Below are 17751 nucleotides of genomic sequence, written 5' to 3'. Positions count from 1 at the left end.
AAAAAAAATTACAGGTAGGGCTACATGACAGGTGCAAGAGCTAAAAATAGATTTTCAAATGGAATACTTGATGCTGTGTCCATTGAGCACAGCTGAACCTGATGGCTTGACTGATATATTTTTTTAAATATGCACAATGATTCAGATGACCCATAATTCCTTTTGATCTCCATAGCAAATAACAGAATTGTTTAATAACCTTTTTTATACTCTATATTTGGTTATTTAAATATTATAGGTATGTTATCTGCTCCATATGTAAGGAAATATCAAAAATTGTTTAGGAAATATTTTCAGATAAATATTCAGGAAAAAAGGATGAGGATATCCATAGATGGTACTCTATTATATGTAGATTATTTGAAGTTCACCTCCTGAGGATCCGTATTTTATTATTTTATTTTATTAGGTTTGTTTAGGTATAATAACCTTGGAAAGAATGAAATCACACTGCACCAAGCATTTTAACTAATAACAAATAGATCACTGTCAGGAAAAGCCCTGTGTAAGTTTCCCCTGGCAGCCTAAAATAGCTTTTCTTTTTGTCCTGTGTCACATCACACGACACAAGGGTAATTTCATCTGTATTAAATACTGTCGGCAGGATGAGTGCTTCACTCCAGGAAACTCTTGTACACTTTATATAGATGTTGACTGGCTTCCCTTTTTTACTGTTTTCACTTAGAGTCTTATTTCCTTGTCAGCTCATTTTAATTTGTCCAACAGACTGTTTCAAGTGTAAGACCTTTAATGATTTATTCAGAATTTTCCCAAATTCTTTATTTTCTCAAATTTCCTTGTTCCTTGTTTTCCCTCAGCTTCGGACACAGTAGCAGTGAGAATGACGGAATATAAGTTAGTGGTGGTTGGTGCAGGTGGTGTGGGCAAGAGTGCTCTGACAATCCAGCTCATTCAGAACCACTTTGTTGATGAATACGACCCAACCATTGAGGTAAACCAAATGTCAGCATGGTATTTTCTGTCATTTACCTTTGTCTCATATTTAATAATTTATTTAATAAGTATTTATTCATTTATTTTTAATTTAATAGACCTCAGTTCAGAATAAAGTTCCCTAATTTCAGATATATTATATGAATATGGAACATCAAAATGTCATCTGTGGATAAAACATTCCCACCGTTTTGGCCAAACAGGCTACAGTTTCCACTTTCTTTTATCAGTAATAGAATACATTTCATTATATGTTGCAATGTCAATTTAGCGGTAAGAGAATTCACAGGCATTGGACATCTTACATTGGATATTTATGCATTGTTCTTCCTCACAGGACTCATATAGGAAACAGGTGGTGATTGATGGAGAGACGTGTCTGTTGGATATCCTGGATACTGCAGGTCAGGAAGAGTACAGTGCAATGAGAGACCAGTACATGAGGACCGGAGAGGGCTTTCTCTGTGTCTTTGCCATCAACAATACCAAGTCTTTTTTATATATATATATATATATTTATTTATTTATGTATTTGTTTTTGTTGCTTTTAAAAGGGAACAGATTAAGAGGGTTAAAGACTCAGATGATGTGCCTATGGTGCTTGTGGGTAATAAATGTGACTTACCAGCGCGCACTGTGGACACAAGACAAGCCCAGGAACTCGCCCGTAGCTACGGTATACCCTACATTGAAACCTCAGCCAAGACAAGACAGGTTAGAAACATTTTGACCAAATATATTCTGTTATATAACATTTTATTATAAAATTCTGTCAAGTATCAAGCTGCCCTAATTTCATTTTGTACATTGCACTCTTTATGTATTTTTGTACAAAGGTTCTTTGGCATCTAAAATCCATGGAACCTTTCCATTGCACAAAGGGTTCTTTAGAATATTAAAATGTTTTTCATGCAAAGAGCAAATGATTCTTATAAAGGGGACATAGGATGAAATTTTCACTTTTTTAGCTTTTTTTTTTTTTTGCATTTTGTCAGGTTTCTGGTGTGTCTGCCAGCTCAGGTTTTTGACAAGGTAAAAAGGGTGTTGTTTTACATGACCATTGAGGAATTTTAACCAAAGTATGTTACAGACATTTCATGAAGACCCTAAAGAATCATACCAACTTGTGGAAAACGGGCATCCGATGTCCCTTTTAAGAACTGGTTCTTATATTGCATCACTACAAAAAAAAAACATTTTGGACCTTTTATTTATACGAGTGTGGTGGCATGTATAGCTCAGGTTAAACTATTACCAACAGCCAGAATGTAAGAAGAAAAGCCCTAATTAGTGTGTGTGTGTGTGTGTGTGTGTGTGTGTGCGTGCGCACGATTTTGTGATTTTTGAGGACACAAATTTGTATAATGACATGGGTATGACATAGGTATTACAACGAGAAGGTGATTTATGAGGACATTTTGAGTGTCCCCGTATTTCAAAAGGCTTATAAATCATTCAGAATGAGTTTTTTTTTAAATCTAAAAATGCAGAAAGTTTCCTGTAAGGGGTAGGTTTAGGTGTAGGGTTGGTGTAGGGCAATAGAAAATACGGTTTGTACAGTATAAAAACCATTACGCCTATGGAATGTCCCCACAATTCAGAAAAACAAACCTGTGTGTGTGTGTTTCTATTCAGGGAGTGGAAGATGCCTTTTACACTCTTGTCCGTGAAATCAGGCAGCATAAGCTGAGGAAACTGAACCCGCCAGATGACAATGGTCAAGGCTGTATGAACTGCCGCTGTGTGGTGTCATGATCTGGTAAACATTTTTTATTCTGTATGCTAGTAAACGTTTTAAAAATCATGCAGCTTAGTATATATTCATATGGTTTTCAATAAATTAAACATACGAGTATTCCTGGATAATTAAGCCATTGTGTACTGCTGCTCATGTGTACTCAGTTCTCCCCTTGTCTTTGCAGTGAATGTGCATGACGAGGCTTTTAGAGCGGTGCAGCCTTCCAGACCACAAACACTGCAACACCTACACAGATGCTGGACGTTTAGAGCAGACTGTGTAAAAGGGAAATCTTTATTCTGGCAGCCCTTCTTCTTAGGGATGCTCCCGTCTTGCTCCTTCATTGGAGATGAAATAAGTTGTACCTCATTTTAACAGTCTCAACACTGGAGTTGCTACAACTGGATGAAGCTGTCACCCTTAAATATATTTACATTAAACAAACTATCTACTCTTAACTGGAAGTAATAGCTCAGAAAATAACCTCTCATATTGCTTTGTTAAATGTGGATGTTAGAAAAACACTTTACGAGATGGAGATGAGAAACACTACATCAGTTATATTAGCATACGTCTAGATGTGAGAAAGATTTGTTGCTTAGAGCAAGTCTAACCTAATAAAATGTACACAATTCATGGCGTTCTCTTGCAAAGAGGACTTTTAGTCATATGCAGTGTGTTTATCAGAGGTTATGGTGCAATAGATTGCGATTAGAGGGTACACCTCCGATAAGTCTTTGATTTGCACATGCTGTAGGACAAAATTTTAAAGCGGAGGACTTTATTCTTTGTTAGCTTTTGGTTTTGAATGGCCCTCGTGGTCTTTGAATTGTGGCTTGATTAGATATCCAGATGTGATGCTTTTTATTTTTCGATATTAGACAAATGCATTGCAGATAATTGCATTGGCTAAAGAAGACAGATTAATGAAGATCTCTTCAAAGAATAATCATACTTGTTGGAAAATGAATGCAAAGCTACTATAAACTTAAAAGCTTGGACTGAAAAGCCTTTTTGATATACTTGCCAAGTACTGTGCTGTTCCCATGTTCAGGGCATAAGCTTGAAACTTTTACATGTATACCATATTGTCTAATCTTCAACTGCATTTTCCCCTTATGCCTTTCTGAAGTAAATATTCCATGTTTGTGTCATTAGGGAGTGAAGATTTAGGTTTAAATGTGGAATTCAAATGAAAAAAAAAAAAAAAAAACTGATTGACTGTATACCATTACTGTAAATTATCATATGAGGGAACTTTAAGTTATATGTTCATAGGCAACATATGGCCTTGTAATTGCAGGGAAGAGCCACAGTCTGGACTTTCTCTTTTTTGATTGCTTAAAAGTAGCTCATGTCTCTTTGCAAAGTACAGATTTTAAATCTCAACAAAGATCTTTCTAGTTCATTTAGGCTACTTAAATCATAACATGTCTTTGACTAGTAGTGAGTATTCTCTTTCTGGTTGAAATTTGATGATTTTTCTGTAAGGATTCTGGTGTTTTATTCCCTGACAGTCTATTGATTGTTCTCAAGACATGGACGGATATGATTCTCCCTTTAAATCACAAGTCAGTAGCTATGGATATGACCTTCAGGGGATTCTGTCAGAATGCTGTAGGCATCCAGATCTTTTTGATAGATTTACTGTCTATGCTGCCACAGAGTAATGTGGGTTTGTCAGGTGGCGAGATTGCTTCCACTTAGCTACCGAATATTGTTTTACATCAATACTATTGGTTACTGGCCATTTTTCGTAGGCTAACACTCTGTAAAAAAACATTATGTAAAAAAAAAAAAAATCCACAAACACGTGACCTGTCCAATGTTATTCTGTTTTGAACTTGTCGTACGCCAACTGCTGCTAAATAATTTTTATGTTTTCTTTCTTTCTTTTTTTTATGGAAAAGAAATGGTAGAACACAGCGTTAGCGTTCCAAAAGGCTGTGTCGGTTCTGGTATTAAATAATCATATTGGTTTTTGCAGCAATTAATACTTAAAGATATGAGTATTTTTAAGAACATGTTCTTATTTTTGTGTCTATAGTGTGTGAAGACAACAATGAATTTCCTTTTAACAATATGTTATAGATTTGTGCCTACCGTTATTATTCTGTTAAGAAAGAATATCAAATAAAGAGGTTTGTTTTGATTTCCTGAGCATCCTTTTTACATTTGCATATTTAAACATTTTAAAAATCACATATTACTTGGTTACTATATCCTAAAGATGAATTTATAAAGTTAAAAAATTAAGCAAAGAGTACACGCACACGATAGCGTCTGCGTCATCAGTCATCTGACCGGAAGTGACTTCTTGCATTTCAGCCGTGATTTCCTTTGTTATGGATGCGATGATTTGATTTTTATGAGTTTACGTCCTTAACAACAACTACATAATTTAGCTAATAAATGCTGTGCAGTCGTTTTAAGTAATACATTGGTTCATAGTCTTTTTAAGCATGGCGGCAATCATCGAAAGTTCCCTAAGGAAAACGCTGTCGAAGGTACGTTAAATACTTGCATACCAGAGAAGCTGTTTACAAAGTATATCTGTCGTCATATGGGTGATGTTTTTCTGTGTACACAGATTTATAAATACAGGGATCTGACCTCACGCGACATAACAAGCGTCGCGTCTCACTATACAGATCTTAAACCTGTGATGGACAACTACGGTAAGACTTCATCTGCCTCCAAACTTCAACCACATTTTTTTTTCCAAATACAACTATATTACTAAAAATAAAAACAAAAGTATTTGGACACTTTGTGGCTGTCATAAGTTGGAATATGTTGTTAATGTGTCAGCTGTGCAAACTTGAGAAGAACTGACTTCAGACATCCACTAAAAATTAACTGCGGTCAAGCCAGCCGCGCTTTGAAAATGCACGGTCAAGCCAGCCGCATTTTTTTTTGTTTTGCGCGTGTAATTGTGTACTTACGGTACGGGTGCTGAGAGCAGTCAAAATGCATGTAAAGAAGCTGTCATACCGACGGTTCCTTTATAATTAGCTTACCGGTATTTTACATTTTATTTTTAGTTTGTAAATACATTATTTTTGTACATAAACGTTTGTATTGTACATTAATTATTATAAATAATTTATTAATGTTTATAAATGTTAATATTAATGTTTTATATCCAGTTTTTTTAATTTAATGTTTGTTTGTGTGTGTGTGTGTGTGTGTGTGTGTATGTATATATATATATATGAAATGTAATGACAAGAAAAAGAAATATATATAATAAATAACAATAAAACTATTAAAATGCTTATTGTGTGTGTGTGTGTAAACATTTATCAAAAAATTAAGTAAAAATACTGAAAAATACATTTATATCAGTCAAAAATGGAAATTCGTTTTCATGACAGTTCTGACTGTTTGAATGGAAAATTAATGATCTGTTATATAATGTGATAATGTTTGTTAATGTACTTATTGATAGTTATTATAAGTGTTCAAACTTGTGTTTAGACAGCATTTAAAGCCCATGGGCCTAATTAAAAAATGAACGATAGTAACACGCAATTATGTAATCACATTTTGCTGTGCAAAACACCCCCCTGCTGCTCCTTCTGTTTGGGGTTTAATTCTCACCTCAGGTGACCCTGATCTGACTACAGTACACCCGTTTACCACGTTCCCACAGAGACTCTCATTATCTCAAGCTCAGACCTGCCTGTGTCCTCAGTGCATCCTGTCACTTTCCATGCATACATTTACTCTCTCTCTCTCTCAGCATTTGCTCTTGCCTCACTGCCAGTTGAGAGTCAAAACAAACAAAACAAGTCAGATGTCTTAGAGAGCATTTGATTTGATGCCTGAATATATCATGCATTTTAATTCCTAATAATATTATTGCATTATATTATTTCGTAAATAGTTCTAGTTGCAGTTAAAATCCATTGTAAAGCATACCTTTAAAATGCATTGAAATCCAGACATTACACAGGTGTTGATCATGTGTCCGTATTGTGAGTAAGATGGAAGTATGAATGTCTTTTGGGCCAATTTATTTCAATTCAAGTCAATGTTAACAAACTGATTCTGAAATCCCAACCCAAATTAACAACACGTTTATAATCCGTTATGTATAGAAAGATCAAGTAAAGTGTTACCAAATACACTACCGTTTAAGTGTTTGGGGTCAGTAATATTTTATATTCAGCAAGAATTCATAAAATTGATCAAGAGGGACAGTAAAATCATAAATGTTTCTTGAGCAGCAAATCAGCATATTAGAATGATTTCTGAAGATCATGTGACACTGAAGACTGGAGTAATGATGCTGAAAATTCAGCTTTGATCACAGGAATAAATTATATTTTACAATATATTCAAATAGAAAACTCTAGAATTGTAATAATATTTCACTTTTTTTTATTGTATTATTAATCAAATAATTGCAGCCTTAGTGAGAATAAGAGACTTTCAAAAACATTAAAAACTGACCCCAGACTTTTGAACATTAGTGTAACTTAAGTTCGTGATTACCAGTAAACACACAAGAAAAAAATGATGTATTTCATAAGCATAATCATGTTGTAATAATAACTGTTCTATTTCAGTATTCATGTGTACCAGTCATCAGACAACATCAGAAACCGGAAGAACAGCATGAAGATGCAGCACTCTGCCTCTATCCTGTGTATCCTGTAAGCAGCTTCCGCCTCATTGATCTGTTACCATGGTAACTTATGCAATGTCGGCATGGAGACTGAACATCTCTTTTTATTTCCAGGTATCTTGACAACAAAGTGTTTGTGTCCTTGGCAAACGGGGAGGTGATTGTTTATCAGAGGGATGCAGGTGAGCTCAGATCCATTCCAAATGATTAATTTACAACCAATAAAAGCGATTTTCACCAACTCTCTGTGCCAGTGCAAGCAGTGCAAGCGCAAGGACGCATTTTGTTGTTTGGGGTGATTTTGCTTTTAGTTTTCTCCAAGTAAAATGCCGTTAGTTTTCTCCAAAACTATACAGTAAAATGCCTTGAACATACATACAGTGATAGTCAGGCTCACTCTGAACACATATCAATTGAAAGAATGAGCTAACCTATAAAGGAACACTTTTTATGAGTGTTGGATTATTGGACACAGTGGAAGTGCTAGGACGCATTTTGTTGTTATATATACACACACACACACACACATACATATATTTTATATATATATATATATATTTTATATATATACACACATACACACACATTAAATAAAAAAAAACAATGAATATAAAACATTAATATGAACATTTATAAACATTAATAAATTATTTATAATAATTAATGTACAATACAAACGTTTATGTACAAAAATAATGTATTTACAAACTAAAAATAAAATGTAAAATACCGGTAAGCTAATTATAAAGGAACCGTCGGTATGACAGCTTCTTTACATGCATTTTGACTGCTCTCAGCACCCGTACCGTAAGTACACAACTACACGCGCAAGACAAAAAAAAAATGCGGCTGGCTTGACCGTGCATTTTCAAAGCGCGGCTGGCTTGACCGCAGTTAAAAATTAGCTTGACACCAGTTAGTTGACATTGTTTTCAAAACTGGTTCAGCGTTAATGTTGCTACATTTTTGAACCATTGTGATGTTTGGATGTACAGTAGGTGAGAGAGATGAGTTTAATCTAGCAAACCTACATATTTTTCATATGGCTTTATCTAGACAGGGCCCATCAAACACATGTCATGTGTTAGAGGTGCATGTAAGAAAAGTGACGAGCTTGTTTTAAATAAATAAATAAAAAAGTTTGGCATGTCAGTGTATTTTTGACATGCCACATTAAAATTATTTTTATTTCAAAGCAAATTCTATAAATTATTTCAGATATTGGTTATGAATGATTAAATACAGCATATTTCCTAAAGTGGTAGCTGTAGAGAAATATGTGTCAGATGCTTCAGAAAGGAAATACTGTTACATAAGTCTCATTGTAGCTTGATGTTTAAAGAATATGAAGGAGTACTGTCAAAGAGAACCCCACATTTCAAAGTAAATGATCAAGGATTTTTCCCACAAAATTTTGTATTAAAGAAGTTTGTGAAACTTCAAAGAGGGAATAGTATAATATTTCCTTCAAAAAATATATATTGCACCGCTTTGAAGTATTGTGAATATTACACCTTCTTATGAGTGGTTTATAGATATGTTGAAGAAACAGAAAATTGTGCTGCCAAGCAAAACCCTGGAATGTCATAGTGTTTTTTCCCCCCTAAGGTCTCAGTTTAACCCTTGACATGACACAACTTACCCCACTCTTCCCTAATTTATTTATTTATTTATGTTTTTTTTTTTTAACATGTACTTTACTTAATGGCATAGTTCACCCAAAAATGAAAAATTGCTGAACATGTACTCATCCTCAGGCCATCCGAGATGTAGGTTTGCATCACATCACTTGCTCACCAATGGATCCTCTGCAGTGATTGGGTGCTGTCAAAATGAGAGTTCAAACAGTTGATGAAAGCATCACAATAATCCATATGATTGCTTTAAACATACGTCAAGTATTTTTTGTGTTATGAATAAACTCTGCTACAAGCTGTGTAAATGTCGTGTCTAGTCCTCTGATTTTTCTGAATGATATCAGTTCCATCGTACTGTAAATATACAGGTATGTAGTGCCCTGCACTCATTTTGTTTTCTTTATTTCAGTGTTCAATGATGGCTCCACCAAAGAGCTGTTGAGTCTCACAGGAACAGTGCCAGTAAACTACCGAGGTATAGACAGCACTGCTTTCAAGAAGTGTTTGAGTTTCTCCATTCCTCAGACCCATTTAGCAATCCAGCTGTATCCAGATGAGTCATTTCTTTATGTTGGACCCTTTTCCCTATTTAATATTTTCCTCGTCTATAGGAAATGTGTACAACATTCCCATCTGCCTGTGGCTTCTGGACACGTACCCCTACAACCCTCCCATCTGTTTTGTCAAACCCACAAGTGCCATGATGATAAAAACAGGGAAACATGTTGATGCCAATGGAAAGATTTACCTCCCATATCTGCATGAATGGAAACCTGTGAGTGTCTTTTTTTATTTTTTATTTTTTATCTTTGTCTGTTTAATGTAGGACAACATAAACCTATCTTTTGTTTGTTTTTGTCTTTTTTTAGCCCCAGTCTGAATTGTTAGGACTGATCCAGGTGATGATTGTGGTGTTTGGAGAGGAACCACCAGTTTTCTCACGGCCCACCACTCAGGCAGCTTACCCAGCATTCCCAGCTGCAGGCCCACCTAACAGTGAGTGTAGACTTGCGTCTGATCATTTCGATTCAATGCAATATTTTTGATCTCATAGAAAACATTTTAAGGTTTATGTAACATTTGTATAAGCATTTTGACTTTGGGAATCAGCAATAATTATATAACTCAATGTTTTTCCAGCTTCTTACATGCCAAGCACACCAGGGTTGCCTTATGGTCAAGGTCACCCTGCCAATCCAGGGTAAGTGCTTTCAGTGTGCCAATCACAAATCATCGCCATATGATCAACTCAATTCCTACATGTATACACTACCATTCAAAAGCAGTACGTTTTTTTTTTTTTTTTTAAATATATAAATTAATACTTTTATTCAGCAAGGATACATTAAATTTGTCAAAAGTGACAGTAAAGAAGACATTTATAATATTTTTATTTCAAATAAATGCTGTTTTGTATTCATCAAAGAATCCTGAAAAAATGTATCACAGTTTCCAGAAAAATATTAGGCAGCACAGCTGTTTTAAAACTATATTAAAATAGAAAACAGTTGTTTTATATTGTAATCATATTCAAATACGCTTTACTGTACTTTTGTTCAAATAAATGCAGCACTGGTGAGCATAAGGCTGCACTTTTGAACGGTAGTGCTTTTCTCAGACATCTGCCACAGATCAGATCTTGTTACCTGCATTTAGACAGCAAAAAAAACATAAGATTTTGGCTTCATATGTGGTTCTAAATCCAATACATATCTGATATCTGGTCATCTGACCTATGTCTAAACACTCCTTTCCAATTCTCCATTTATTGCACAATATTTCATATCTAATATTTTATATCAGATATAATATTTTATATCTGTGCATGTAATACTGTAGCTCTGAGATAACAAGCAGTTGAGAAATGTCAAGCATGCATTTTTCTGCAAAGTAACATTTATTTTTATACTAGGCAGCAGTCTGTAAATCTAAATACACACAGGTAAAAGCACCACAAGTTTCTGGCAGACTTGTGAAAATTGCGATACACTCAAAGCTAGTTTTGTGCATACATGAAACAATGTGAAGAATGTGTGTAGAAATGTATTATTAAGCAGAATTAGCAAACTGCAGCATAATACAAGGTTTGAGTGAATATCTCCAGCATTTCCATAAGAGAATAGGAGGAAAAGAACAAACTTGTCTTTCATTCGCAATACATTTTCTAAATAGATGTACACTGATGCATTCAATCTTTTTTTGGAATGAAGGCTTAACCAGGCTTACCCTTGCTCATGCAAGGGTAATGAGAGTTCGTATAATGAACATAATAATGAATAGAATTGTATTTTCCTTCTTCGAATAATTAATTGCATTCTTGTGATATTTTATAGATATTTCTAAGATAAAGGACATGTAAAATTTGTCATTTTTGGTGCCGTTTAGCAACACTTTTACAACTAAGAAAAAGTTCTAACTATGCTTGATCACTAACAGGCTTGATCACTAACATGAAATTTTACTGTATATTATATATATTTATTATTGTTATTTTTTTTTTTTCTGTCTGTCAGTGGATTTCAGGGCTACCCTTATCCTGCAGTAGGCTCTGGATACCCCACTACCTCAGGCTCCTCTCTCTTTACCCCAGTGTCTTCTGTCACTACAGTGGGTGAGCAAGCATCTTACATGTTAAATTAGTAGTGAAATCAAGAATCTAGTAAGAGACTAATAAATCATGCATTTCTAAACTCAAAATCAAGTACACTGCTATTCAAAAGATTGGTGTCATTAGGATTTTTTTTTTTTGTGAATGAAATTGATACTGTTATTTAGCAAAGATGTATTAAATTGATCAAAAGTGGCAGTAAAGGCATTGATAATGTTACAAGCGATTAACAGTTTAAATAAATGCTGTTCTTTTGAACTTTCTATTGATCAAAGAACCCAAAAAATATGTATCACATTTTCCAGAAAAATATTAAGCAGCACAACTGTTTTTAATTGTAATCATAAGAAATGTTTCATTAGCAGCAAATCAGTATATTAGAATGATTTCTGAAGGATCATGTGATACTGCGGACTGGAGTAACGATGAAGAGATTTAATGCAGGAAGAAATATAAAAGTAACATATTAAAAAAGAAAATAGTTATTTTAAGTTGTAAAAATGTTTTACACTATTACTGTTCTTACTGTATTTTTGATTAAATAAAATGCAGCCTCAGTGAACATTGGATACTGGAAAATTTACCGACCCAGATTTTAAACAGTAGTGTACATAAACCCATACAAAAAAACTGTACTTTGAAACACCTGCAAACATTTTTGCTTTGTTTCAGGACCCACCCGTGACGGTACCATCGGGGAGGACACAATCCGTGCATCTTTGGTGTCTGCAGTCAGTGACAAGTTGCGCAGGCGGATGAAAGAAGAGATGGATCGAGCACAGGCAGAGCTGGATGCACTGAAAAGGACAGAGGAGGACCTAAAGAGAGGCCACCAGAAGCTGGAGGAGATGGTGACCAAACTAGACCTGGAGATGGTACAAGAGACGTTTTATAAATTTTGAATTGTACCCTGTTGCCTTGTTGATACTTGAGCTAATAGTGACTGATGCTTTTAACTCTACTGTATATATACTTTCTAGTAAGTCACTGTTTTTAACAAGGTATCAGCCTGGAAACAATGTTTTTAATATTTTATAAAATACATACTAATAATAATAATGTTCTTTCCATTGAATTGCAGGCTGATGTTGACAAAAACATTGATCTCCTTAAGCAGAAAGATGAGGAGCTGACTGTTGCTCTGGGAAAAATGGAGAACCAGTCTGAGAACAATGATATTGATGATGTGATTGTGCCCACTGCTCCCCTTTATAAGCAGATTCTGAACCTCTACGCTGAAGAAAACGCCATAGAAGACACGATCTTCTACTTGGGTGAAGCGTTACGCAAAGATGTCATTGACTTGGATGTCTTTCTTAAGGTTAGTCTCAACTGTACCCTGTGCATTATTTATTTTTAACCATTGTCATGTCGAGTAAGCTGTAAAGCACAATATTTGTATATATATTAACAGTGTGTGTTAATATATATAACAGTGTCTGTTGTGTGTGTGTTTGTGTGCAGCATGTGCGCCTTCTCTCCAGAAAACAGTTCCAGTTGAGAGCCCTGATGCAGAAGGCCCGGAAAATAGCAGGCCTCAGTGACCTGTACTGACCTGCCCAAATAAATCATTCCCCCTCTCAGTTATAACACATGCACTGTATGGCAAGGACCCTACATTTTATCCAAGGACAGGAGGTTTGGGACCCTCCTTTTCTTAAATCACAGTCTTTCTAAGTACAGAAAGATGTGAAAGGTGACCAATATACCCAGGGCCAAAATATTCAAGTATACATTAGGAGACAAATTGAGTTTCATTATTGAAGTTTGGTGGTTCAATGCGGAAAATAATAAGACACTTTGAACAACTGTCCAAGGTTGCCAAGGTTTTCTACGGAAATGGGCTACATTTAAACTGTTGCCACGGGTTGATTTTTTTATTTATTTTTTTTCACCCACAGGTTAAATGTCTAGACTATATTTGACAGAAATGTCTGCATAGAAATACTGTATTTCATTATATCCAATTTATATTCTACCAATGATAAAACTGTGCTGGATGATGAGACGTAGTAAAGAGATTTTTGTGAAAGAGGGACACTAGTAGGGAGCCTGGCTGTTTTCATTTCCATGGTAACAGTTTGACTGGCCTCTACTGGATTGCTGCTAGTTATTAAAAAGTATGATGTCATCTACAGACACTTCTATTAAAAACCGGCTAGTGATATCTTGAAATTTTAATTTTAGATTGTAATCTGTAAATAGTTAATTTTCAAATAGTTCTAAAACAAAAGATTACCATCCCCACCGAAGGAATTCGTTCATCTGCTGTAAATAAATTATGAATGAAAACATACTGTATACAACTGCACAGTGTTTACAAGTTAAAATTGTAGGTAATGCATAACAGTGATACTAAAATACATACCTGTCCACATTAATACGTCCACATTTAATTAATATTAATTAAAAATAATATTAATTATTTTTATATTAATTTAAACAATTATTATCAAACAATTACATTAATTTGGTAACATAAATATTTCTTAGTGTAGGCTATATCTTTAGAGTTTTATAATTCATTATCTTCTTGTCGATCCACCAGTTCACATTTACAACTTCCTGCGTAAAAATAAGGGTCGTTTTTGGCTTTGGAGCAGAAGGGCTTATTGAAAAATGCAAATTCATTGTCTGACAGCAGGTGGCGCTTTTCGCCAGGAATATAGCCGTTTCCCCCGCAACCGCAGTAAACAAAACAGCTCAGCACCTGACTTTGAAACTTGCAGGCTCATATTTAATCAATTAAATAGCATTTTGAAGTGTAAGCTATATCTCATTATACATGTAAATATACAGTATGTCGTGATTATTCATATAATGAGGTTTGGCCCATACAAATTACGGGGCTTTTACCGGAAGCGAATGTAGCAAACATATAAAATACCCCAGTTGGATTTTTTTTATTTTTATGGAAAGATTAAAAATACGGGAGAATCCCGGGAAAAACGGGAGGGTTGACAGGTATGGTAAAATATGCATGTCATATTTTAAGTTTTTGTATTTGGGATAGTTTAATTGGGCAATTTTAGATTTTTGATATGCAGATCTGGCAACCCTGCAACTGTCATCCATTCATGTTTTGGCACTCTTGACAGCTGGTAAAGCCGAAGCCTTATAGATTTGAATTATGTTGACATTTCAAGAGTAGACTTGCTGTATGCATGTGTGCCACTTTTTTCTGTTAACATTACACTGTAAAAATGTATTTTTCGAAGTTGTCAGTCAAACAAAACAAAAAAGATTGAAGTACGTTTTACAAGAAAACACTATTTCAGTTTTTCTACTTCAAAATTCCACGTTTAATTCAATGTTGCTTGCCGTTTCTTTGTAATTGTATGAAATGTACTAGCAATTTCTGTGAAAATAGTTTCTACACCAATTTTGCAGTTTAGTTTTATGTGAGGAACATTGATTTTAAGTTTTGATCTAAATGTAAATCTACTTGTGTCTCCATTGCCTGATGCTCTAAAATCAGCAGTTAGGAAATCGCTGAATCTTCATATTTGTGTGATATTTGTGTGAGACACGGTTGATTCGGACCCATGTCTGTCACTACTAACAACTGGGCTTCATACCTTTAAATGCAGAGTGTGTCCTGTTACCACATGACTGTTAAATGTTATCATCTTGTTCGTATGAACATTTTAGCTGTGATGTGTGACCTTGCTTATTGTGTCTTGGTGGCCCCTTCAACCCTCTAACAGTTGCATGCATACAGTCTGCACCTCAGACTGTCCCTGTTCGACCATCTGAAATTTCATTTCACAGATGATGGGCTTCAGCCTCTAATCCAGCAGCTGTGAAAGAGGGTAGGACTGGTCAACTGTTTCAACTCTAATCAGCTTTTATTGCACACGGGAGAAAGAAACAGCCCGCCGATGCTGGAACCTGTGCTTTTCGTAATTCGGGTTTGGGTTGAGGGGGACAGGAGATGTGTGGCGGCTGGATGTGATGTTAAATCTAATTCACTCATTGCTGCTAGGCAGTGATGTGTCAGCAGGTGGAGATGTTAGAGCTAATAGGCCTGTCATAGTTGCTAACCTCAATCACTAACCTTCATAACAGCCTATGCTCCTTTTAACCCACCCCTCTCTGCCTTTTCACAATCTTGGTTGAAATTCAGATTTTTGCCCTATTTCTTTTTCTCGATTTCTTGAGGTGGTACTGCACTGTCTGATAACCTTATCGTGTCCTTTTTGAACCGAACAGATTACAACTCTTCTCAGTGTCTTTTATCTGAAAGGTGACGAAAGTCGCGTTTGATTTAGTGTACCATGTATTTGATGTAGTATCTCAGATCAGGCCCGTAAACACTCGACAAAATGCTCGTAAAAAAGCACACAGAGCCTACAGATATTTTTATGGGGCTTAATGTGTCACCTTGGCATTGTCGATTTTTACTGGCCCCTGCGTGTGAGGCAGAGGAAACTGGCGAAAGTGCTTATTGGCTGTCAGGTCATTGCCGTTGCTCTCAGCTGGAGTGGCAGTCGTAGCCTGCAGTGACAAGACAAAGCTGAAGCCCCATTGTATGGGAATGTTATAGGTTTTGTTCTTTCTGGCGGTCTGCTAACTTTAGTTTAAGAAAGCTCTCTGGGCAAAACCCAGGGCACAAGGGTTAGATTGAACTGACCAATGTGGATCCCCAAAGGATCTGTATCTGGGAACACAGAGGGAAAATATCATGCATGTGAAGGCCTCAGGATTTGAAATCCTCCCTCCAAACAATGAAAGACTGTTTGGATTGACAGAAAGCCATTGAAATTTGCCCATACTAGTGGTTGAAGGTCATACTTGCTATTTTTTAATTCTTATAAGTAGTGTGATATGAGCTTGAGTGAGATGTACTAATTTCATTCAGAAAGGTTGTTTAAGGTACACTTTATCCAAAATATAGAGCAAATAAGTAAAAGATAATTTACAGTCAGCTGGGCTTTTTTTTTTTTTTGAGGGTGATCAGGGCCACTACATGTAAATACTTCGACATGAAATAATGATTTAAGTTTAAATTATTTTCAAATCCATCCATCCATCCTCCAAACTGCTCATCCTCTGTAGGGTCACAGGGATGCTGCATGAATGCTCCTAATAGCAAGATGAACACTGAAATATTCATTTTCACCACAACTGATATGGTGGCAGTGATATGAAAGACATGATAGTTTATTACCTCCCTTGTTGAGGGTCCTAGCTGACAGCTCACACATAATCCTATAAAGGTGTCATATTCACAGAATTTCACAAGTAAAAATTGTCAATATTGTAGTGATGTATGATCACACAGAAGCCACTTTCAAACCAAGCAGCTTTTTTTTTGGTCAAAAAATGTGGCGAATTCGTGTGACCATCTTGATCCCATTGCGAAATTTGCATGGAGAAATCTTTTGTCCTCACATGAAATTCCCAATCCCATGGATTATTATTGAAATGACTGAAATGCACTCAGTATCCAAATCGGCTCAATTACTTTCATTCACTCCTTCAAGTGGAATATATTAGTGGACTAACAGTGGGAATAGTAAATGGAAGTGATTTCGGATACAGCCCTAACAATACTGCGGAATGAATGGTCGGGAATACTGTATATCCCTGTTTTACTTAATCAAATGAGCAGACCGATAAAGCATTGCAAAACCACAGTTGTAATAGAAAATGGTAAAAACAAATGACATTAAGCATAAAATCAAGGCCCACGCTTTAGGAACAAGCAGATAATAAAGGGTAGAGGAGTTGTGTTCTACATTAAGTTAGGGGTTAACTATGTAGCTTGGGTTAATGTAATTGCATTGATTTGAATGGACTACAATTGCAAAGCAGCATTCTCTGTTAGCCACTGTGCAATTATTTAAGCAGTGCAGACTTAATTATCTCTGCTTGCACCAGAGTCTCCTCCTATTGCTAACAATTTGTGCCATACTGTATGTAGTGATTATTTACCCCAGAAACATCTCTATCTAATTATAATTAAGGATGAGCAGTATATATTTATTCTCTCCTTAGCCTAATGTATCTAGTGGTATCTTAATGAGCTGTTGAAAAGTTTCTCTCTCTTGCTCTTTATTGTCGAATCGGAGCAATGTACCTTAGATTCACATACTGCTCCTTGGCAACCATCTGATTTCAGTAATAGGACTGTGTGACAACTTCTAATGAAAGTTTACCGCATTTCCTCCCACAAAGT

General features: G+C 35.5%; 2 protein-coding genes across 2 annotated transcripts in view; both read left to right on the top strand.

Annotated features, from left to right (window-relative positions):
- LOC107757516 (GTPase HRas-like) overlaps positions 1-4494 on the top strand; it is a 5348-nt gene extending 854 nt beyond the window's left edge. The window contains exons 2-6 of the mRNA XM_016575007.1: positions 819-952; positions 1292-1468; positions 1507-1668; positions 2590-2713; positions 2877-4494. Coding sequence (XP_016430493.1) covers positions 842-952; positions 1292-1468; positions 1507-1668; positions 2590-2709 — 570 coding nt within the window. The 5' untranslated portion in view covers positions 819-841 and the 3' untranslated portion in view covers positions 2710-2713; positions 2877-4494. The remainder of the gene's footprint in view (positions 1-818; positions 953-1291; positions 1469-1506; positions 1669-2589; positions 2714-2876) is intronic.
- A 496-nt stretch (positions 4495-4990) lies between these two features.
- Positions 4991-13296, top strand: tsg101b (tumor susceptibility 101b). Its single transcript, XM_016574995.1, has 10 exons — positions 4991-5199; positions 5283-5370; positions 9372-9437; positions 9574-9737; positions 9832-9958; positions 10103-10163; positions 11476-11573; positions 12243-12445; positions 12652-12891; positions 13035-13296. The coding sequence occupies exons 1-10, from the start codon at positions 5155-5157 to the stop codon at positions 13122-13124; spliced, it is 1182 nt and encodes a 393-aa protein (XP_016430481.1). The 5' UTR covers positions 4991-5154; the 3' UTR covers positions 13125-13296.
- Positions 13297-17751: the final 4455 nt, after the last annotated feature.

Source organism: Sinocyclocheilus rhinocerous, unplaced genomic scaffold (genome assembly GCF_001515625.1).
Source record: "Sinocyclocheilus rhinocerous isolate Xijiao unplaced genomic scaffold, SAMN03320098_v1.1 scaffold252, whole genome shotgun sequence".
Taxonomy (NCBI): Eukaryota; Metazoa; Chordata; class Actinopteri; order Cypriniformes; family Cyprinidae; genus Sinocyclocheilus; species Sinocyclocheilus rhinocerous.
Note: the sequence above shows the minus strand (reverse complement) of the source record. Positions and strands in the feature narration are given on the sequence as shown.

Bases quoted from the DNA above. Each gene is read 5' to 3' on its own strand.
- tsg101b (XM_016574995.1), top strand. From the start codon at position 5,155: ATGGCGGCAATCATCGAAAGTTCCCTAAGGAAAACGCTGTCGAAG. The intron at 9,738-9,831 runs GTGAGTGTCTTT...GTCTTTTTTTAG, and splicing joins ATCTGCATGAATGGAAACCT to CCCCAGTCTGAATTGTTAGG. The intron at 12,892-13,034 runs GTTAGTCTCAAC...GTTTGTGTGCAG, and splicing joins ACTTGGATGTCTTTCTTAAG to CATGTGCGCCTTCTCTCCAG.